Here is a 24,635-nt window from a genome sequence, read left to right on the forward strand (position 1 = left end):
TGAATCACAATGACATTGCACAGTTACACAACATAGATTGCACTAAAGTTAAGGGCGGCAAGTTAAGTATTCTTATATAAATCCATCCATAAGGGAGAATAAGGGCCATGTACATGTTCATAAATGTAACTCGACCCTTCTTTGGTTCACAAATACACTAAAAGACTTCAATGTTAATCAAAACATTATGATATTGTACAGCAGAGTTTCCGAATAGGAAGGAGAATACATTACAAATGGAACAGAACGGCAGATAACCTATTAACAATTATCAATAATCTCTGGATATAAATAAAGTGATTAATCTATTACATACTATACTGTATGGTTGATTTACATATATAGGTTTTTCTCACTGTAAAACTAGGACACATTTGGCACAAAGGCAATGTGACAATACTATACACAATCTACACAAAAATCTCTAAAAACACAGCAACCAAGTACAGTACTTGTTACAATGACTGTGTTATATATTTATTTCCACCTATGTAATATCAAAGGGAACAGCTAGGGTACAATGTGGCGGTGCATCTGGCTTGAAAATTACAGAGACGACATGGAGCACCAACAGTCAGTACATCATATTTATATATACTGTATATATTTTACATTTATACCAGTTATGTCAATGCAGTAAGGTTCTCTATATTGTGCTCTGTTTCTTGTGAAAAAATATTTTGATCTTGTTCTGTTTTTAACATTGATTTTCATATAGTACAACAGTAAAATGACATTTTTTTATAGCTGCTATAGAAAGAATCATTCAAAGGATCAGATATTCTTGCCATTTCATATTTACATACATTTTTATTAAAGTTTATTTTAACTTAAAGGGATGGTTCACCCCAAAATCAAAAATGCATATTTCTCCTCTCACCTGTAGTGCTATTTATCTTTTTAGATTGTTTTGGTGTGAGTTGCTGTAGATTTTAATATCTGCTTTCTCTCCAATATAATGGGACTAAATGGCACTCACTTTGTGGTGCTCAAAGTGCCCAAAAGATACATCTGAAAAATTCAACACTGCTGTTTCTTTCCAGAAATCATGACTGAGTTGCTCAAGATAATCCACAGACCTTGTTGTAGACAGTTTCATGTTGGAACTACTCATTCATGTCAAACTGGGACGTCCCAGTTCTAGTTATTTATTTGGTTCATGGTTGTTTTTTTTTGATAAAACTGAAGGAGGAAAAGTTCCATTATGGGTTGAGACAATTCTCCTATTTCTGAAGCCAAACAAACCATTCACAAAGCTACTAGATCGTCTGAAAAATGCATTGCGACAAAGCTGAAAACATGGCTGTTTTCTTTGCTCCTGAAAAGTTTAAATTTTTGGAAGTAAGTGGTTTTCATTGGACAGCAGCAAAATGAAGTAAGCAGCTTGTAACAAAGTGAGTCATTTAGGGGAAATGTGATACACACAAATCTGTTATTTTGTAATTGACTCCCGTGCTGTAATCTTAGTCAGCACTCCTCTGGCAGCAGCATGTGCCAGAAACTGACAGCTTTTACTTTGCTTATGAAGACACTCTGAGTCTGTGTCCTTCTGAAACTTAGTGGCAACGGGAAACAGAAGAACAGACCACAGAGGGAGAACAAGGTATGGTGGTAGAGAACCCAGTTGCAGCAGACTTTGTAGTGATGAGACGAAATCACCCCATGCAACCCACTGCCCCGTCGTTTTAGCTGCAGCTGGGACATGTTTATAGTCCCCACCAACCAAGGCATGAAATTCCATTTCTGCCCATTTCTTTTTTATTAGATTTTCAATAGAAACAAAATAGTTTCTACATGAAACTACTCACAACAAGGTCTGTGAATTATTTTCAGTAACTGTGTTGTGATTTCTGGAAAGAGTTTTTTTTTTCAAATGTATTTTTTTGGCCATTATATTCAAGAGAAAGCAGACATCTCTGTATGGCCCACATGTCTAAAGCTTGCTCACACCAAAACAGTCTAGAAGGATAAATAGCACCACTGGTAAGGGGAAAAATATGTATTTTTGATTTTGGGGTGAACTGTCCCTTAAACATACATTTTAGCAAGAACACCAGTGTATCTTCTGTGATTCTCTCATGTTTTGACTTACGTCCTTTTTTACTCAGATAACCTTGTGTGCAGATGTTTTGAATATATGTCATCGCTGCTAAAGACAGAAGAGACAGAGAAGAGACACACATGGCATATTATTTGTTGTGCATTGCCAGAAAAGACCTGTAAGCAAAAAATTCAATGTCTTTATGAGACAAAAAGGGACACGAAGCCAAGCTTGAGGCTCTCCAGAGTCGGAAAAGGCCAGTGTTTGGGGAGACAAAAAAAGGGGTTTAGGTGTGACTCTTACAAGTCATTCCCCAGTCGCTCGATCTCCTCGATCAGGAAGTCGATGTCTGACCTGGTAGCAGCGGGGTTGGAGATGACCATGCGGAAGAAGTTGACCTTGTCTCCCTGTGGCTGGTAGCCCACCATCGTAGTCCCAGACTCCATCATCATCGCCTTGATCTTTGGGGCCACCTGTTGTGGAAAACACACAGTGTTACCATCCAAACTCTGCAAGCTATGCACACACAATTGTCCTTGACTTTACTGTATGAATCTTTAAATCTAAGTACACACCAGAGGTGAAGTGTAACCGAATGTATTCACTCAAGTACTGTACTAAAAAAGGATAGTTTGCTGTAGGTGGGATCAGATGTTCTACATATAGTGTACACCAGTGTAAACTAGATTTTTTTTAGACCTTTTGTTGTGCTGGGCGTCTATCAAATAATCCCAGCTATCCCTTTTTACAAATCTGAAGTACTTATACTTAACTTGAGTCTTTTCTTTTCATGCCTTTTTCTACTTCTACTTAATTTCCATCCAGAGAGAAATATTGTACCTTTTACATCACCACATTTATCTGACAGCTTTAGTTGCTTTTACATTTTTTATTTTTGCCTAAAAAACACACTAAGTTTTCTAACATATGATGTTTCATTTTAAATTAACCATCAGTACCATTAAATCAGTACATACAAGAAGAGCAGAAATGATTGGCTCAATTAATCAGTTAATGGTTTGACAGAAAATTAATTGGACAGATTTTTGCTTGAAAGTCATTTTTCATATGAAATCATTTCATGGTTGCAGCTTCTAAAATGTGAAGATTTGTGGCTTTTCTTTTAATCATTTCATTAATGTGGTGGTTTGGACCATTGTCAAAGTGTTAGGTTTGGATTCTGGGTAATTGTGATGGCTTTTCTCACTATTTATAATAATAATCTAATGATATCATACATAATAGTACAACAGTCATACGGAACATTTTTCTGCATTGAGTACTTTTACTTTTTATTACTTGAAGCACATTTTCCTGATTATACTTAGTTTTACTTAAAGCTACTACAATAAACTTTCATATTTTGTTAATTTTGGAGACCCCAGTGGAAAAAAGTGGTAGTGTTTCCACAGCCATAAACACAAATATTTTGTCAAAACAGAATTATTTAAATAATCTCCTCTTTCCTCCTTTTACCTGGCTTATGAACTACTCACTGTGACTTTGCCACATGTAAACACAGGCTTGTTTCATCTGATTTCAAGGACAGTATGACTTTGTGGTGGTCATTAAGAACGACTATATAGAAATGGCTGATCCTCTCATGGATGGTCTTATTTTCATACATGGGTCCTCCAGAGGCATCAGTATTAGACCAAGACTGTTTCATAACCAGTTAAAACTCCTTGTAGTAGCTTTAAGTAACATTTTAATTATAGGACTTTAACTTGTAATGGAGTATTTTTACAGGGTGTTATTAGCAATTTTACTTAATTAAAGGATCTGAATACTTCCTCCACTGCTGGTAGACACTATGTGAATCAATCTAAGAGGGCACAGGAACTCGAAATGAGCAGATTGATGAGTCATTACCTTGTGCAACCTCTCCCGCCTCTCTTCACCATCAGGCAGGCCGCGCAGGCTCGGTGGAAAATACCAGAAACACACATTAGTGTGCTGCGGCTGATAAGAGAAAATGGGAACAACATTTGTAATGAGCACCGATAAAAAACTGCCTTCTGTAATTTCAGCTTTTCTTGTCAACTTGTCAGCAATGCAAAATGGCTCAATCAATCCCGAAACCGAGTTAAGATATTAAATAAATTGTTGCAGTCGTTTGTCTGTGAAGCAGAAAAGCCCAGATAAGAAGTGTTTAGACAGTTTGCCTGTGTTGCTGCAGCTGATTGTCTTGAGTATTGAATGAATTTTGGTTTATATTCATCCAGGACCGCAGCCAGAATTTTAGAAATACTGAGGCCATGAATCCTAGCCATGCCAGGGGGAGTCGAGGGTATGCCCCCTGAGAATTTCCTGAAGATTATAGTCTAAATCTATGCATTTTAAAGGCCCATCTACACCAAGAACTATTGAGTTAGAATGATTTTAGATCAATATTTTTTTATAGCTATAGTTATAGTTCTTGGTGTGGAGGGCCCTTAAACAATAATCACTAAGAAATGATGTCAGTGCCAACACATAGATGAAAAGTGGACTGGATTTCAACACAAGATCAGTCAAAAATATGGCTAATTTTGAAATTACTTCCTGAGTTTAGTTTTTTATTGCACTGAAGTCACTTTGGCTGTCAAACAAACTGCACTATCTTTCGAGTTTTGCCCTTAATTACCTCTCAAGTGTTCTAAACCTAATTATTCAAGTTTATCCAAACAATAAGCCATAATCTAAAAGTTGCACATGGTATAACAGCGAAAAAGTAATGTAATGTAAATGTAAAATGTAAAATGTCCTATCTTGTCTTAAATCTCTTTTAATAAAATATATACCAATGTAATATGCAATATATAATAAGTTCCACATGTAGGGTTGTTCAACTCTGCTGGCGAGATGCACTTTGCCACTTTAAGTTCACATTTTAAGAAATATATATATTAAAACTTTTAAAAGACCCTGGACAAATACAAAGGACATGACATCACTGTCCTCAGTGGTAGCTACAGCCTGTATTCAACTGATAACTCAGTAAGGGAAATATTTGGCTGTCCATTTGAAAGGCAGCAGCTGTATGTGGCGATAAGGATCTCACCTCTGCGTTGAACACCATCTCAAAGCCGTCTCTGTTTTTTATCTTATTGTAGAGGTACGCTGACAGATCCAGGCACTTGTCAATATGCTGCTCAAATCCCACTGTTCCCTTTTGGGCAGATTGAAAAAAGGAAAAGAATAGAGAGTTGTTACCATCGCATTACATGACAGCATGATTGTTAGAGGCTTTAGAAGAAAATAAACTGCACACCTTTGCCTTCCACATAAGCCAGAACTTGAAGATATCGACGTGGCGTCCACACTGAATGGCCTTGTCGCCTGTGTCGTATGTGACGTCATACTGTTTATCTGGCTGGAAGAGGTAACCAGCACACATGGAGTTGCAGCCTTGTAGTAACCCCTGCAGCGGACACAGTCACGGTGAAGGAAACAGTGAGGTAACCAAACAGCAGCAGAAAACCATCTATATGTGCAGGAGTGTTATCATGAGCAGCAGGCGAGTGAAAAACACAGTCTCACCCTCTCTCTGACCAGGATGGCTGAGCACTGCAGTGGCACTCCCATCATTTTATGAGGGTTCCAGGTGACTGAGTTGGCCCTGCACAGATATTGAAACAGTAAACACCACTGTGTGTGTGTGTGTGTGTGTGTGTGTGTGTGTGTCTAGGAACACAAGTGGCAATCTAAGAAGACACTGAGCCTTTCTGTTTTAATGAAATAACTGTGCATGTTTATCTTTTCAAAGATATAGATTGAAACATCTGTGGTCATGTATATTATTGTGGTCCAGACTTTAAAGGAAGGACTGCAGCAGTATAAAAAAGAATTGTATTTCCATGAAGACTGGGGAGTTGGGGTGGCCTTGTAGCCAAAGTGCTGAGGTGCCAACCATGAGCTACAAAGCCACCTGTTCCATCCTCGCAGACTTTCATTTTATGTTATTCCCCATCTGTCTCTCTTCTGCTCCATCTACCGTCTGCAACATAATAAAAGAATAAAATGTAAATCTAAAAAATGACTAGGGAAAAAAAGGATAGGATAAGATGATCTCAAAATCCAATATGACTGCTTAAAGTTATTTATTAACAGTTGTGTCTTTTTAAATCAGTCTGTGTTACAGTATTTGTACGGATAAATATTGCAGAATGTGTTCCTATCAAGCACAAACAAGGTTTTTCTGACTTGTTTTACTGGACCGTGGTCAACGGGTGTGATGTCATTCCCAGTTCGAACTCCAGTTCCTGACCTCCGACGTAAATGGATCTGATAAATGCTCACCCACAATTTAACATTGGTTTTTGTCCTAACATGTATTCGACAGGGTTAGAATATAGCTTGTTGATGTCATTAGAGCTCTTTACAGATGTTGTTACACAACAGGTGCTGAACTTGATGCAGAAAAATTGGTGTCCCCCTTTAAAAAACATGTTTTCCTGTAAACCAGCAAGAATAAACTATAATTTGAAAGTATCCAACCAAAAAAAAAGAAAAAAAAAAGACACACCTTGCCGTCAAAGCCACCTCACCAACACACATGAACGCACACTGCCTGACTACAGCTGAAAGATGAGTTGCTCACCGTATCCAACTACAAACATGGCAGCTTTCAATACATCTGTCAAGGTAGCATGTTAGCATTTTGGCTGCACTTTCTCTGCCATGCAACCAACTCACTATAGCTTTAACAATATATTTGCCTCCACCTGTGCGCAGGTAGGCAGGTAGACCATCCAATAATTTCATTCAGGCCAAATAAAATGTTTATTAAAGGTCATATTAAAGCCCTGTGACAGTCACAGATATTTGAGTTTTTTTCCTTTTTTTTATGTCAGACCATTTGATTTAAATAATTGGTGTCAGGATGGCTCTGAAATCCATTACATACCCAAGCTTTAACTGTCATTTATGTGTTAATGTGTTGCATTCTTTTACCTTTCTACTCCATTCAGCTTGTGCCTGTGTTTCCTGGACATTAGCAGCCCTCCTCCCCACGCACCCTGCACAGGAGACAACATACAACAGTGAGGATGATAATGTCTATAACTGTAGCTTGAAATGTTTTTTGTTTTTTTTTTTGTACTGAAGACGATCAATATTCTCTTACATCCACATGAAGCCATATGTTGTACTTTTCACAGATGTCTGCAATTTCATTGATGGGATCAAAGGCTCCGTAGACGGTGGTACCAGCAGTGGCATTTACAAACATCGGAACATACCCCTGCAAACAAGAACATTGGGAGAAAAAAAAAAAAGATATTTGCTGCAGGTCTGGTCTGAAATCAAGGCATTATGTTCACTCTCCACTTCTGATTGTTGACATAAAATAGATGCACTAAAACATCTTTTCTCAAATAATGCACTCTGCCGTCTGTACGTGCTGTTTTTCTATTTCTTCTAGTCTGCACATCACTTTATTGTTGAAGGAACACTTCCAGGAGAGGTACTTCAGAGACCGGAGCAGCATCACATGTGAGCAGACAGATGCATTAACCTTACTGAAATAACCTCGCTGCTCTGGTGTTTCCTCTGCTACAAGTAAACTCCACGGCTCAGACGAGTGTTTCTCACTGTGTGCTGTCACTAAGAAGCAAATAAATAAGTTGATGTCAGAGTTTGTTGCTGACATTCACCTTTTGCTTAGCCTCTATTACTTTGGCTTCCAAATCAGCAGGAATGACTCTCCCTCTGGAAAAGAAGGAGACAGTAGTAAGTCATCCAGATATTTGATTTTTTTTTTTTTTTATTAGACTATCTGCATGTGTGTCAAATATAAAGCAAACCTCTCATCTGTGTTCAGAAGGATCAGGTTCTCTGTCCCGAAGCCCAGAGCTGCACTGGCTTTCTTGATGGAATAGTGGCTCTGCAAGAACAAATGTTGTTCCGTCACAGGTCGGATTTACACTCATGACACTGATATTAATTGTCACATTTTGATGATAGAGGTGCTTAAAGGGTCAGATAACAATAATCAGTAACACAGAGGCAGACTAACGTGCTCTGAGGTGAAGAGGACCAGTCTAGGAGCAGCTGCCATGCCTTTGGTCTTGACTTCAGGGAAGAACTTGTATCTGGCGATCATTACACTGTACATGTTGGAGATCGCTCCTCCTGCAGAAACCAACAGTGGCAGAGAGTAAACACTGTACTTAAATTCATAAAGCTACTGCAAGAAGTTTTTCTGAAATGGTCTCAATTTAATACTGATATGAGGAGAACATTAGCCAGTTAAAATGAAGCAGGACAAGCTTTTTATTTAGATCATTTTATTTTTATGTTAGATTTTGTGGTTTTTATGGTGGTGGTAATTCTATTTTATGGTACCTTATACTATACTACACTTTTTTTTACATTATTACTACAAAATGTAATCAACAAACACATCATGATGACAAAACTACCCATCAGTATGTAAGATGGTTAAAATTAGTCCCACCTTTACATGCGACATCGTTAAAGGACCAGTGTGTCGGATTTAGTGAGATCTAGCAGTGAGCTGGCAGATTGCAAACACTTTGTTTCACTTGCCCCTTACGAGTGTGTAGAAGCCCCTGCAGTGGCTGTGAAACTTGTGCAAAGCGCAAAGCTGCATGTAGAGCCAGAATTTGGTTTGTTCATCCTGGGCTACTGTAGAAACATGGTGGTGCAAGGTAACAAAAAGACAATGATTCTTACTCTTAGGTGATTATACACTAATGAAAATATAACTATGAATATTATTTTCCATTTCTGCTGGGAAATTTCTGAACAAATAAATCCTTCAAACTGGACCTTTAAGTTGCCACTTTTAAGCAAAAGATCTCAGCCACTAGAATACAGAAATCTTTTAGAAGTGAAAAACCACAGATTCAGAAGAAAGCTGCACTAGATCATCAGCTGTTATCTGGTGAAGCATGATATGATGGCTCAGAGCTACTGAGCTCCTGTTCAGTCACCGGTTCGGCTCTCACCTGGAGAAAATATTCCATCGCCCTCTCCATCTGGCCAGCCAATGATCTCCCTCATCTTTTTGAGCGTCAGCTGCTCCATGAGCACAAAGACGGGGGCGATCTCATAGGTAAACCTGCAATAAAGCAGTGAAGTGAAGACACTTTTCATTCGTGATTGAACATACAGTATAATCTTGACTTTTTATTTGTTTTTGTTGTTGTTGTGTGTTAATTGAAGGGTGGTATATAAATAGTTTTATTAGAGTAAAATTCCATTTCACCCACAGACTGCAGGAGGAACTGATGGGATCAATATAATATTTAACAACATGCATTTGTATACTCTAATTGCACAGCATGGTTACTGAGCATGCTGCTCCGGCAGCAAAAAAAGGAACAGATACAGAGTTATGTACACAGTCACACCTCAGTGACAACACCATCTTGTTGTTTTAGAGATGGTCTTTTGCTGCAGTGCAATGACACAGTCTCAGGCTCATTGGTGCAGCAACATTCAAAACATGAACAATGTACTTTTAATGTGATTATTAGCATCATTAAAAACACTGGACATAATAGCATTGGCCTGCTGGTACACTGACAAAACAAAGTTGTTTCAGGTGCCTTTAATTTTTTCTTTGCAGGATTGTTTTTCCATGTTTTATCCTCTCAAGTAGCCTATATAATTTTTTCCACATCATCAGAGTACATTAAAAACCTCTCTGCCTCGGAGAAAAGTACAGTCGATTTGGAATTACAGCACAGGCAGGCTCATCCATCTTCTCCTGACCAATATTCTTCTAATTACATAAGTATCTGTCTATTCATGCAAAGAAAGTAAATGAATCAGTGGAACATTACAGAATGTCGCATTGTGCCCCACAGCATCTTCAGCATACAGTAAAGTGGAGGGGAAAGAATAAACAAGTCAGATGCCACTTCGCAGATGTCGCACATTAATTTCACTGCATTCATTCATGCAGACGACGCTCACTTGTCCTGATTATGTAAGACCTGGATGTGATTGTCAGTCTATTAGTGTCAGTCAATATCTGCCAGGGGTAATTAAGGTTGATGGAGTAATTAATAAAGGTAAATTACAAGTATGTAAGCAACCTCCACCCTCTGGTTCAAGTCATCTTCGCTGATGTCGCCAATAAGACACAGAAGCTAACTACAGTGTTTCTTTGAGATGGGCTGAGAGAGACAGACTGATGGCTGAAAAAAGCTATGGAGACATGTTCATATGAGTCGTATAAGTGTAAGATTTGTAGCAGAGCCTTGTAATAAAGGTTCAAACTGGTGTGACACCTGAAACCTCTCTTACACTCTCACACAGCAGAAATGATGGCACCACTTTCTAATATGGCAGCCTTTACAAAGAGTTTAGAAGTTATAACTTCTCACTTTATTAATGGTAAAGTAAAGAATTTTGTCCTGTATTATATATCAATTGTAAGCCTTTAAGTAAGCAAATAAAATGGACAAATTCCCCTTTTCTGGTGTTTGGACTTTCCATAAACTTGATAGAAATGTACTAGATACTTTCTAAACACTGCCAATACCCACCCCAGCCTGGCAGGAGACACAGAAGTGTCCACTGCTGTACCACCAGACTGGAGAGCAGCGTCTTCCCTCAGGGCTATGAGACTGCTGATTTCACTCCGACCAAGCCGGAGCACACCAGGCTCGACTCATTTAATCAGCTGATTTCAGTCTTCAAACAGCTGATTAGTCGAACCAGGTGTGCTGTTGATTGGCTGGAATAAAAACTTGCAGCCACTTGGCTCTTTATGGAATAGTTTATGGACTAGTTTGGACATGCCTGACATAATTCATCCTCAGCACTCACCATGCAAAATACTTCATTAGATTTTTATTTCTATGACTTACTATTCAACCAATTTAGTATATAGAATTTTGTGTTTTTGTGAGTATCAAAAAGGGAACTACTATTATGGAACAAGCAGTAAAAAGTTCCCTGAAGATGCATATGACCCCACTAATTTGTTTGTTTAAAAACTAAACCAGTATTGCATCAGTTTACTGTAAACCAAGATTGTTTTATTCAGTTCAATTAAAGTTATTTCTATAGAGCCAAATCATAAAAAAGTTATAGACCAAACTGTTTCTAAACCCACTCGTTCCCACCAAGAGCAAGCACTGAAGTGACTGTGGTGAGGAAAAACGTGCTTTTAACAGGCAGAAACCTCGAGTGAATTGAACTTTTGAAAGGAAGATGTCGACCATATTGCCATCACCATCTGGCTGCTGCTGTTCACATTCAACCTGAGGCAAATTCAAGAGATGCACGACAGAATTAGTATAGATGAATTCATTTTAATGTATTTGTATTTTGTCCTATTCTGTTCTAAATTTCTGTTTATGTGTTCTATGGGCACCAATTTACAACAAGACCACCCCTTTTAATGATTTCTAAATGGTTCATAATAAGGTTACATATCAAGTTGTAAACATAAGCCTTATAAATCATTAATAAACTAAAACTAAAATAAAATCACATTAGATAAAAAGAGCAGTAGTGACCTGTTGCTTGCCAAATAGTGAGCTCACATTTATCTGATCAAATCTCATTGCTTACTTTAGTTCTCCATCACCAGCCTTTATACCCATCAGATTCATCACATATTTAATCATTTAATAGGTTACTAGCATTTAATTACCGTCACCGTAGCTTAACAGTCAAACAATTTCATTTGGCATATCATGTGGCACAGTTTATAATCTCATTTATTTGGTGTACTGATGACCCAATCGTTGTCATCAACAAATGTGAAAGATTAATTTGTAGTCAGCAGTAACTGGACCTTGCCAAATAGAAACTGTGCTATCACTTGTAAATAATTGTTGTTTAGCTGTGCAGGTCTGTTTAATAATTATAAACCATTTATAAGTCATTTGTGTTAGTCTTATTGCAAATTCGTTCTGTTCTGTTTGTGTAGCACGATGGGACTACACCTTTAATTTTATTGAGCAACCCTGTGTTGTATAATCATAATTAAATGACCATGATACGTCAATGGAAATTGAAAACGTGGTGGGAGAGAAAGGGATATGATTTGTGACGTGTCTCTGACTGAACTTGAGAGGAAAATGGACTGGGACAGACGGTATGTATCTTGGACCACTATTCCACCAGGACGGGCCAAGTTTTTTCTCTTAAGTTAATCATCATACATTGAGCTCTAAGATTCACTAGTACAGTTAAATGAAATCATATAAAATCACCCTATGAAATATGATTTATTCAACTCAATTTACATACATGAAGGGACACAATGCCACGGCCAATTTCATCCTCCAGAATGATGACAGAGAGGCAGGAACATCTCTTGTGAAAAACAAAAGATTTACAGTAATGGTAAAAACTCATTGCTGCGTCCCTGCGTCCATATTGTGCACAGATGGTCCATGGGGCATGTCATGTCCCCTCCTGGCACTGTTATGTCACAGGAACTAGCATTACATGAAACAAAGACAGCATGTAAGCTGTGAATGTGAATCAATATGCAATTTAGTTTGCCTGCAAGGCTGAATTATGTGACCACAGCCTGAGAACAGGCCAACATTGACAATACTGCAGGGAGTCGCTCTACAAATGTCTTCTTTTGTGCTTTTTATTTTCTTGCTTGATTGACAATCTATTAGAGCGTGCAGGGGATTCTTCAGCCAAAGACAGTAATTACTGTATGTCACTTCAAGTATTCCTCTAACTGAGAGCCTCTCACTTCTATAAGGGCCATTTAAAAACAAAAAAGCTTTTAAAAAGTAGAATAAAGTGAACCTAATGACTTCCAAACTAGATCTAATTCTTGTATCCCAGTCATTATCTGCATGACTGTGTTTGTGGACTGCAAAGACAGTTGAAGAATTTAACGGATCAATGAATCACAGGCAGGCTTGGGGAGAAACAGATTACATGTAAGGGGGTTACACTATAATAATAAAAAAAAAAGGTAACTAAAAACATTTTAAAATAAAGAACTACCATATGCAGTGCAGCCCAAGTCTCACAACATCACTCCGGTCTCAGTGAAACCAACTAATCTTACAGTCTGTTCATTCTCATGGCCTCTAGTGAAAAATGCTTCACTGGGTGGAAATTTCAACATTATTTTGTCTTTAAATCAGAAAAGAGGAACAACATCACAGTACAGTGACCGTTCTGCCTTCACCTGTGAAAATTATGTCATAATCCAAGAACTCAACGTCTAATTTAAAGAAACATTTGCAGCAAAGACCAACCACGAACATCGGCTACACAGATCAACCGCTAACGTTAGCTACACAGATCAACCGCTAACGTTAGCTACACAGATCAACCGCTAATGTTAGCTACACAGATCAACCGCTAACATTAGCCACACAGATCAACCGCTAATGTTAGCTACACAGACCAACCGCTAACATTAGATGCAAAAACAATTGCTAACAGTAGCTACAAAGACCAATTGCTAATGGTAGCTAAACAGAAATCCAGCTAGCTAGCTGACCTGTCAATACTACCACTGCTGCTACTACTGAACAATATTAAGCTGGTGTGAGGGTAAAAACATACTGTAAGACCCAGAATAGGTTAATGGCAGTTTACTTTGAGTGTGAAGAGTGAATAGCTACTTAACAAAGTATATTTAAATGTGTTTAATTATCACTGTTAATGTAAATATATATTCAGGCATTACAATGGAAGGAACAGCTGCACAAACTACTACTAAACCTACAACAAACATGAAACATTATTTGATATTGAGGTAATCTAAGCTATGTTACTTAAATATTGTGTTTGGATTATGTTACTGACTACATTGTTTAATTAGTAACTGTATCAGAATACATTTTTGAAGTAACTGTTCCAGCCTTGATGACAGGACTCACATGTTGGTGTTGGCTGTGGAGGTAAGCCACTCTCCTGCCAACCCGACGATGTCTAATCCAGTGGACAGCTGGTTAAAGAACCTGGGGTGACCTGTGATTGATAAAGAGACAACAAAGCAACATAATTCCCAGAAAACAATTAATCATGTGAGAGTCTGCAGGAGAAAATGGCTTATCTGTAATCATTACACTGGCATGTAAGCTAATGAGAGTTATTGATCGCAGCAGCGCCTTCAGGCCTCTTTGTTCTCACCTGTTCTCACTCCATATTTCAGGGTGTCCCTGCAGTCCACCAGGATCTGCTCCAGAGACTCGGGCTGGTCGGAGAGCTCCAGGTTGAAGCCCTCCATGCCCTCCAGCAGCTGGTGAGGGTGGTGGAAGTCCAGCACCTTGGTGGATCTGTCGAACGTCTTCCGGACGTAGTTGGTGAGGATGTCCACGACCTCCAGCAGGAACTGTATGGTCTGCTCCTCTCCATTTTTGGCAGGTAACAGATCTACAAAATAAAATGCAACCATTAAATCAGTGGATTTCAAACTGTGGTCTGGGGATGAATAGGGGTCCTTGAGTGAGTTGTAGGGGGTCCCCAGCAAAAGGAGGAATAAAATATTTGGACTTTTAGCACATTTTTTGTAAGGGATATAGGGATATTCAGCTGGGGATCCTAATTTGATCATTACTGGACTATAAAGACTTTATCTTTAAACCTAAAAATGACTCAGAAAGGATTCCTTTAGACGAAGTCCTCTCAAATTGGGGCTCTGTGCAGCTATTGTAGGTGTCCTTGACATGAAAATGTTTGGGGAAACCGCTGCATTATAACAATGTTTTGTTTGTGTCTCTCCGGGTTAACTTAAATCCAAAGACCTGACATGACTAAGAATTTGACTACAGGTCATTTTCACGCTTTGCTGTTGAATTTCCCGTGACCTCAGGATGGTGACTCACTTATTTTGTAGAAATTCTTCCAAAGATCGGTTAAAACAACATTTAGGAATTAACGTCCATCAACAAATGCAATAAAGGTAGTTTGAACATAATCATCTAGACAATCATTTTGGCATTAATTTACACTTTATGGTAAGAATAGATGAATAATTATGACTTTATCTATGAAAAGCTTGAATTCATTCATGAAGAACTTCATGAACTATCAATCATGTAGAGGGATTAACAGTATCTCATGCATCATTAATGCAAGAACAATAAGTTAATTAATGCAACAACTGAGGTATTTCGGTCATCATGGTTTATGAGTTATTAATGATGTTTATGTCTTCTTCATAGACGAATCTGCATTTAAAGGGACAGGACAAAAATGCTCATGTATTGTGTTGAATTCCAAGTGTTGTAATCATGATTAATAAAGCATTACTTCTTCATGACTTCCTCATGATTGTGACCCTCCAAATAAAGTGCTGACAGGCATAATATGCAATATTTTTCTATTAAAAAAAAAAAATGTATAGACCCACATAAACATGGCGTCTGTATCTGCAGAGATGGATTCTACCATTAAAACAATGTTTTGTTTGTTTCTCTTCTGGTTCGTGACATGCTGAGAACTTCCAAAGGTCGTTTTTACGATTTACTGTCGAATTTTTTTGTGACCTCAGCAAGTTGACTCATTTATTTTGAGCTAATTCTTCAAAAGGTGGGTTTAAACGCCCCTGAGGACTTGTCATCTACGAACAAATGCAATAAAGGTAGTCTGAACAGAATTTGTTTCATTATAACCATCTAGAGCAGGCGTATCAAACATATGGACCAGAGAGGTCCAATCAGGCCCACTGGACATCTTTAAATAGTGTAAAAAACTGCAGAGCAGTCATTAATTCCATAAAACATCAAATATTTATTGTATTCGTATTTAAAGATATTATTCAGACTTTTATCTTAAAACACTGCCAAAACTTTAGATTAGTAAATGGATTGTAAATCAGGGGATTAGAGCTGGACGATGTGGACAAAATCAAATATCACAATATTTTTGACCAAATACCTCAATACTGATATTTACTGATGCTGCACCAATATTGTAGAGATTGGTGATTTCACAAAATACTAACACAGTGAGATATTTGATGAATGATCATCAGTAATGACTAAGCAGCAAATAACAGAACAGCTAAAACAGTCTTATAAGTTCAGAAAATTACATCACTTCACTGTAATGCACCCTTAAAAACCAAGAAAAAAACTCATGTCATATTATAAGGTGATATCTAGTTTCATATCACGATATTCATATAATATCAGTATATTCCCCAGCCCTAACATTCTTCTTCATTAGCCTCCACTTTAGTTGGTTTTAATGTGCTGATGCACCAAAATTAAAATAATTTCTACATCTCAACAAGTTGTTTGAATCATAAAGAAATAAAATCTATACTTTCGCTCAGTTCTAAAATGCATAAATGTTTTGTGTATTTGTAGATCCACTGTTATCTGTATGTTGTAATGAACATGGAAAAAAAAAACGAGACATTCTTGAAACTGCACTTACTTTTCTTGACATCTCTGGACATTTTCAGAATATACTGTCACTTCTTTACACTAAAAAAAATGGAAAAATTTCCAGTTGTTGTTATTTGTAGCCAATTATGCAATGGCTCTACTGGTCTGGCCCACATGAGATCAATAGACTGTAAATTAAAATGAGTTTTACACCCCTGATCTAGAGAATTATTTTGGTATTATCTGGCACTGGCTGATTCGGCAGCATATTAAGGCTGCAACCCTGATTAATGTATTATTGTTCGGTCCATAAAATGTCAGAAAATAGTGAAAAATGTTGCTCACTGTTTTCCAGAATCCAAGATGACATCCTCAAATGTCAAATGTTTTGCCATCAGCTCAAAAATATTCAGTTTACTGTCATAGAAAAGTAAGGAACTCAGAAAATATTCATATTTAAGAAGCTGAAATCAGTCATTTGGACACTTTTTTATTAAAAAATGACTCTAAACGATTCATTAATTATTAAAATAGCTGGTGATTAATTTTATAGTTGATTAATAATCTATTAATCGTTGTCGTTACTTTTATTTATTTTCATGGCATTATACTTGCATGTTTGGTTATTACAATCCAGATGTGCAAGTTTAATATCAAAGTACAACTCAACAGCTTTGAGTTACTTCCGCAGCCTACCTCTGGCGAACAGGTTGGAGAAATCGGTCTCCGTGCGGCTGAAGCGCGCTCCTCCTCCTCCTCCTCCTCCTCCTCCTCCTCCTCCGCTGGCGTTATCGCAGGACAGCAGGTTCTTAGCTGCGCGCTCCTTCAGGGAACTCACAATCCTGCTCCTCTCCTCCAGGCTGTTGTTCTTCTGCAAAAACCCTAAACGTTTACAAGAAGAAGAGGAGTCCGCGGCGTGATTACATTTCCCATACATGTTGAGCAGCTTCTTTTTTATTATTGTACTCTAACAAACAGGCCAACTAATAATTCTCCTCTCCCATGTCTGATTTTTATCTTCTCTCTCTGTCTTTCTCCGGAGATCTACACTGTACTTTCTCTCTCTGTGTGTGTACGCGTTTTTTTTTCTATGAGAAAAAGGTCCCATCCTGCACAGGGGGGAGTCCTATTTATGGGCGGAGGGCCCTGTGGGAGGTTGAGCTCGGTGACATCAGCATCAAACTCCAGCCAAGCAAAAACAAATCGCTGTCATGTTGAAGCGGCTGTAAATTCTTATTAAATCTCCTCCGACCGTGTGAGGAGCAAACAGCACAAGTAGCCGATAACGACACAGCACAAAGACACATTAGATAATAGACGTGAATTCATCAGTAAAGCCTGCTGCATGGGGCAAATGTAGTCCAAGAGTAAAATTTACAGAAATCTCATAGGAATTTTGTGCAGCGCGCTATATTTACATTTTTGAGAATTTTGATACATTAAATCTACTGTTTTTGATCAATTTGATGCATTAAACCTAGTCCTCTGTTTTATAGTAACCCAACCAGAATACAGAATTATATATAGGCTATAAAAATATAGATTTTTTTTTTCCCCCGTTGTGTTTTGCAGCTTTGTGGTCCTTTATGGGTAATTAAATGGCCTCATAATGAAACCAGCAGAACGTGTCGGTCAAAAATACCAGAAAATTGTACTGAGCACTGAAGCGTGACATTCACCATTATGGTAGATGTCAGTCTGTCTTTGGTTAGTGTGGCATGAGACTGAAATACACTGACAAAACTGAGCTATTTAACCAACTTAAAAAAAAAAAAAAAAACTACAAAAGTAAAATACTACCCATTGACAACCTAATAGTATGGTTTCAGTAAAGTGTTAGTGTGTCATTTCAGTTTGTTAAATATTATGAATATAATAGCTAATGTTAGCATGACTTAACATTAGCCGGACTTAAACATACCTTTAGAGAACTTGAACAACACAATTTAACTTATTCAGCTGCTATTTTATATCTAACATACCACACAATTTGATCACAAACAGTTTTTGGTCTTACAATTGATTTGTCCTTATTTATAAGTCAGAAGAAAAAGTAGTGACTCAAGTGCAGGGGGGAAACATCTGGGAAAGACTAGGACGTCATGACGTCAGACGTACTATATTTAGACTGACAGGTTAAAGGAAGGGATGTAATTTCAGGTTGTTATAATCTCCTCCTAAATACACTAAAGCACCACGCTGAATGGGACTCTTTCAAAACATTACTTCAATTACTACCACTACAAAAATACAGTTGTTTTTTTTTTTTTACAGTGTAGACATAATTTCCCCTTTAATTCAAAATTTAAATCATATATTGGTTTGTTTTAGCAGGTGAAGTTCCTTGTATTATTTCATTTATTTATTTATTTATTTATTTATTTAGATCAAATTACCAAAATCAGACGTGATGACAATATTGGTTAATCCAAATAATCTTTTTTTTTTTTTTTTTTTTTTGGTTAACCCTTGTTTCGATTTTATTTCGTCCAGAAATCCGTTATTTTCCATTGAGCCGCGGGTGAAACGATGCAGGCCACAGCCTTCAGTCATGCCTCAGACACTAAAAACCCATATCTCACTCTATCTCTGACTTTTTTTTCTTTTCTTTTCTTTTCTTTTGTGCACAATTCTATTAAAAATAGAGCAAAAACACGCACTTACCACATATCTTCATTCCCAGTTTTCTAGTACATCCATGAGCAACTCCACACCAAGCATCATAGCCTGAAATAATTTTAACAAACCAAATTAGAGGCCTAAGAATAAAAAAAAAAAAAAAAAAAAAAATCAATTTCACTGTCACGTTTTTATCTTAAATGGTGAGAATAAATGGAGAGGTGTAAGAGGTCGGACGATGCAACAAAAATAGCCATCGTTTGTGTGTCTTGGGATTATTTAAACATTCCTCCCCGGGCCCCTGGCTGAATCTGTATTAGCCTATTTCCACACTGTATGTCACCGTTCATGACCTAGGCGAGGACTTAAAATTAATTAGCCGTTTGGATCCACGCCAGCCTAAAGATCTAATTGAGTGAAAAGATGCTGGTTAAAATGCGAGAGCCATCAGTAGACATGAAGCGGCTGGCCGGTGACAGATAGAGAATTACTGCGTTATCAAGGGCTTCCAGCCAGAGAGGAGGGGATGGTGGCGGGGCACCTTGGATGGGTGAAGCATATAGACGAAATCCTCAAAAGCGGCAATTTAGGGGAGGGGAGGAGGGGTGAGAGAGGGAGGAGGAGGAGGATGGAGGATGGAGAGGGGGGGTGGCAGTCCCATTCCCACATCCCAATTTAACCCTTGCTTTGGATCATTAGATAAATCATTGCCCTGCTCAGCTCATTGGACGCACTTTAAGTCAGCCCTCACAATGATTTTCTCCGAGCCAGAGGAGATGAGATGGGCAACAAAGAGAGTAAAACTGAAAAAAATAAATAAAAAAAAAAATACAAAGAGAGAGAAAAGAGAAGGAAAGAAACAAGAGGAGATGTGCTGACACGTTGCATTCACACCAGACTACACATTTGCAGAGGTGCTGCTTGAAGGCATGAGGCTGCGTGGGCCTAATAATGTAATACACAGGGCTGCAACCAAAGATTATTTTCATTATCGACTGAGCTGTCAGTCATTTTCTCAATTAATCAATCAGTTGTTTGGGCCATAAAATGTCAGAAAATGCCCATCAAACCCCAAGGTGGTGTCTGAATGGTGTTCTTTTGTCAAATAAATTCAGTTTACTGTCAGAGAGGAGTAGAGAGACCAGAAAATATTCACATTTGAGAAGCTGAAATCAAAGACTTTGGACATTTCCTCTTAAAAATGATACAATTCTACACTATTTGATGCATTGTTGCAGTTCTAAAAATATGATAATAAACCATTCCAATATTAAAACAAATATTCATGAGAAGAGACTGCTCATGTTTGCACAGTACAGAAATTTAAGTGCATTTATTTTTAAAATTCACCATTATCTGTATGTTTCTTGTGCCATACATGATTTTAGACCTCTATTCATGGGGAGAACCTATAAAATGTTTTTACAAAATTGTGAAAAATATTGATTAAAGCCCAAGGTGGTTCACTCAAATGTCTTGTTTTGTCCACAACACAAAGATATTTAGTTTACTGTGATAGAGGAGTAAAGGAACCAGAAAATATTCACATTTAAGAAGCTGAAATCAGAGAATTTTGACATTTTTCCTTAAAAATGGCTCAAAACAATCCACTGATCATAAAAAATAGTTGATATAGTAGTTTAATTTAATAGTTGGCAATAGTGCCACAATGATTAGTCAATTAATCAGTTAGTCAGTCAAAAGGAAATTTTACCAACTACTTTTACAATCAATTACTCATCTCATTTATCTTTTGAGCCAAAATTTCAAACATCTGCTGGTTTCAGCTTCTTAAATGGATTGGACTTTTGTTTTTGGACATTTTATAGACTAAACGACTAATCGGTTAATTGAGAATGTAATCAGGAGATTAATCAACAATGAAAAGAATTGTTGCAGCCCTAGTTGACAGACTTTCAATTATTTATTTTTGCAACATATCACCACTGCTTTTCATCAGACACACACATGCAAATGTGTTCCAATATGAAAATAAAATCTTAACAAGAAGATGGCTTATGTCTGCATTGTACAGAAATGCAAATGCATGAGATTTTTCTTTTAAAATTCAGCAATAATCTGCTTGTTTTTTTGTGTGTGTCAGGAGCACAGCTACACCTGTAACGTGATTTTAGACCTGTATTCATGGGGAGGATCAGGCTTATTGTTGCTACCATCTGACAATGAAAGGGGCTGTGGTGGCTGCATGGTTTCTACAGTGCCCCCTTCTTGGGAAAGCTACAATGCTTAAGTGTGCCATTAGGGGCAATTTAGTGTGGCTGAATTAACCAGCCACTTCAGGGGCAATTTTCCATGCTTTTTTCCATGCAGCCACTTTATTCAGCCAGAACACATTTGGTAAAAAAAAAAAAAAAAAAACAGGAGGGAAAAACAGGTGAATGCATTAACACAGCACCACCAATAATAATAATAATAATAATAATAATAATAATAATAATAATAATAATAATAATAATAACAATAATAATTTAGCTAATAAATATTGATGTATTTTAATTGTTTCTGTTCTGCTCGGGTGGTGCAGCCTCGGGCTTGTTTTGCAGGCTAATTGCCTTCAGTGTAATGTTAGCAGAGGACATCAGGTTTTGACAGCAGCATTCAGTCTGTCTGTCACGCACATGCCGGGAGGTCCGTATGCTGAATGAAACGCAGCGGTGATTTGTGGCGAAGGAAGCTTTCTCTCAAATGGCAGCGGATTTTTTTTTTTTTTCCCTTTGCTCCCCCCCCCACCACCCCCTCTTCTCTTCTCTCCCCTCTCCTCTCGATGAAAAATGATTAATGGCATTGCCCACAAAGTAAATAGCACACGTGAAATAGCATTTTATCTGTGATGGACCTACTTGAGCCCGGTGGTCGTAAATTTGTCGAGTTGGGATCCGCTTCGCCGCCAGAGGAGGAGGGTGCAGACGCCGCCATCACTCCCGAGAGAGAGACCCTGTGCCAAAGTCCTCACCTCAAAAAGCCTGGTCACTTTTTTTTTTTCCTCTTTCCTTAAATGCCCCCAAAATCCCTCTTTGCGCTATGAAAGATGAGAAAGTAAAGGCTCACAGGCGGGGAAAGAAGACACATCCCTTATAATAGAGTGTGCAGAATTTTAAATATGAGCCTCTTGCTCTTTAACATTAAAAAAAAAAAAGAGATGCTCAACTTGGCGACACAGACCTGTAGACGCCAAGACAAGGACAAGGTCTGTCTTACAAGTTGAGATTCAATTAGTCGGACCATTTTCCAAGAAGAAAAATTGTTATAACAGAAAAAGAAAAATCAGCCTGTGCACCTGTTTTAACCATTTGATAGCCACTGACAGCATCATATCATATCTTCATCCTGCTCAGGATGGATGATGGCTTCATGTTTGTCATCATAAAACAGCACATCCCTAATTGTTCTCTGACAAACACAGCTGTCACATCAAAACTGCTCCTCACATTGAATATTTGGAGGTGCAAAAAAAAAAATGCATAAAAAAGCCTACAAAGAGCAGATTATTATTTTTTTTACTTTAAAAAAAATCATAATATGGCCTGTGTGGTCATAAGTGTCTCGGCTTTAGCTGCACAAACTTGCATGACAAATATCAGCTCAAGGTTGCATTGTTGACCGTGATGCAGGTTAAAGTCATCCACAGAAAAGACAAAGACGCCATGCATCCCTTTCTGCATTATTTACAGCTAAATTAGATTTTTTTTTTCCTGTGCAACATCAACAGCTTCTACACACATGCAATTCACGCACAAACTACAGGCCGATACTGTCACTTAAACCTTGCATTTCTGCAGGGAGTAAACCGTATAAAACACCTGTTAGAGCATCTCCAGTGACAATAAAGAAGAGTTCTTATTACTTGTTTAGACTCCCGACAAATGAAATGAATGAAAATACTCACCGTGATTATGTGGGTCCAGGTGAACAGGTGCAGTCCAAAAGAAAAAAAAAAAAAAAGAAAGTGAATTTACCACCAAATTAAGTCCTGGAGGAGAGCCTGCTGCGCCTTTTTTTTTTTTTTTTTTTTTTTGGTACACTCCGAGAGAAAAAAGAAAGAAAGAAAAAACAGACCTGAGCTTCAGTTCTCCGCTAGATCCCACAGGCTACAAGGTGACCTTGCTTTTGTTGAAGTGGGTTTGATTTGCTGATATTTAAAGCAAGCCTTGTCTGTTTATTGTCATTGCGTATACGAATGAGTCACGGCGAGTAGCCCTCTATACCTCCACCGGTGCATGCTGCATGTTTGCGTCTGCAGGCTGTCTGCAGGTTGGACACTGAATGGCGCCGCTTTCGGCCCCTAAAGTGTGACTTTTTTCTTTTTTTTTTTTTTGGAAGTGCTGATTGTCTCGGGATCTATATAGCTCTGGTTTGAATCCTGGTCACGGACATGGACTTGAAGTTTGATGATATGAGCAACACATTACGTGAGGAGGGATCAGGATCAAGGAAGGGAGGAGGGGGGAGAGATCTCTGGTTTTTGTTCTTGTGGAAAAAAACAAGAGGACAACAGTGAAGAACAATCACGAGCCTAAACACTCATTTAATTGATTTTATTTATTTATTTCTACCCTTTTAAATACCATAACTGTTTTTCTATCTCTGCGTTATTAACTGAGATCAATAAGAAACATCTGCAGTTGATTTTTAAAGCTCCTTTGCTTTACATCTGGAGAATAAACGTTATTTTTTCCACTTTTTTGTGCAGACAGGACGCTGTTTGAATGGTGAAGATGTAACCTACGACATCATGTCACACTGAAAGGACCAACACCTCCGAAATCCACAAGGTGGCAGTGAGAAACCAAGAATGACTCCTGCAGGAGCAGAGCACAAATGGGCCATTCCAGAAATACTTCATGGATCTAATTATAAACCGAGTCATTAATCTGGAACACGTGTCCATCATACATGAACACCGGGACACACATTAAACAGCCAATCACGAGCAACCACCCATACGTCATGAGGAGATGTGTTATCTCTTATATCATGGATCTGATTAAAGGTCATTTTGTCATGTTGTAACACTGCTGATATTAAACACAAAACTGGGTCACACTTTATTTTACATCACACAAATAAGACGCAACAACATGTACTTTGTGTTAAAATGGATAAAATTAGAAATATGTTCTGTATTAGAGAGTATTAGACCCTTTATTAGATTCTTAGTAGACTTTATTAGAGGGCATTTAGGGACACATGACAACATAAATGAGGGTACTGGAGAAACATCTTTGTCTGGTTCCCTACAACTGGCAGAGTAGCAGAGACCGATGTGTACATCCTTGATCAAATCACATTATCTGCTTACAGTATTACATTAAGTCTGTGACGTCAAGAATAGCCAAAACATTCCTCTGCCTCTTTAACTTTGGTCTTTACTTGGTAGATCTGGTTCACATATTATTTTTAAATAGCAAAGTAGCAGATTTGTGATTTCACTTTAGTTTCTGCTGTAATGTGTCCTAAATTGACCTCCAAGAAAGTCCAGTAATCTAATACTGTCTAATAACTAACATATTAATTGTTAACATCTATTCTGATGCAAAGTAAGGACTGTTGCATCTTAATAGTGTGGCCCAAAACTGCATGTTGCAGGACAATATCTGAGTGTGAAGTATTTTCAGCACTGGACAGCTCCACTGACTCTCCATGACTCCTCTAAAAGTTCTCAGGGGTGG

General features: G+C 37.9%; 1 protein-coding gene across 1 annotated transcript; it reads right to left on the reverse strand.

Moving 5' to 3' along the window:
* Positions 1-1,874: 1,874 nt before the first annotated feature.
* Positions 1,875-23,900, reverse strand: LOC146322986 (glutamate decarboxylase 1). Its single transcript, XM_084725163.1, has 17 exons — positions 23,023-23,900; positions 21,807-21,978; positions 18,991-19,053; positions 17,023-17,208; positions 14,123-14,365; positions 13,870-13,960; positions 8,995-9,107; positions 8,040-8,155; positions 7,828-7,907; positions 7,678-7,732; positions 7,149-7,265; positions 6,977-7,041; positions 5,564-5,642; positions 5,295-5,444; positions 5,085-5,192; positions 3,914-4,003; positions 1,875-2,514 (listed from the first exon to the last, which is right to left on the reverse strand). Exons 2-17 carry the CDS (start codon positions 21,880-21,882, stop codon positions 2,341-2,343), a joined length of 1,806 nt encoding a protein of 601 aa, XP_084581289.1. The 5' UTR covers positions 21,883-21,978; positions 23,023-23,900; the 3' UTR covers positions 1,875-2,340.
* Between the last annotated feature and the right edge of the window lie 735 nt (positions 23,901-24,635).

The sequence above is a fragment of the Lutjanus erythropterus genome, chromosome 8 (genome assembly GCF_056507025.1).
Source record: "Lutjanus erythropterus isolate fLutEry1 chromosome 8, fLutEry1.hap2, whole genome shotgun sequence".
NCBI lineage: Eukaryota > Metazoa > Chordata > Actinopteri > Lutjaniformes > Lutjanidae > Lutjanus > Lutjanus erythropterus.

Bases quoted from the DNA above. Each gene is read 5' to 3' on its own strand.
- LOC146322986 (XM_084725163.1), bottom strand. From the start codon at position 21,882: ATGGCGGCGTCTGCACCCTCCTCCTCTGGCGGCGAAGCGGATCCCAAC. The intron at 9,108-13,869 runs GTGAGTCCTGTC...GCTTTATTGCAG, and splicing joins TCCACAGCCAACACCAACAT to GTTTACCTATGAGATCGCCC. The intron at 7,266-7,677 runs GTGAATGTCAGC...TCTTGTTTGCAG, and splicing joins TAATAGAGGCTAAGCAAAAG to GGGTATGTTCCGATGTTTGT.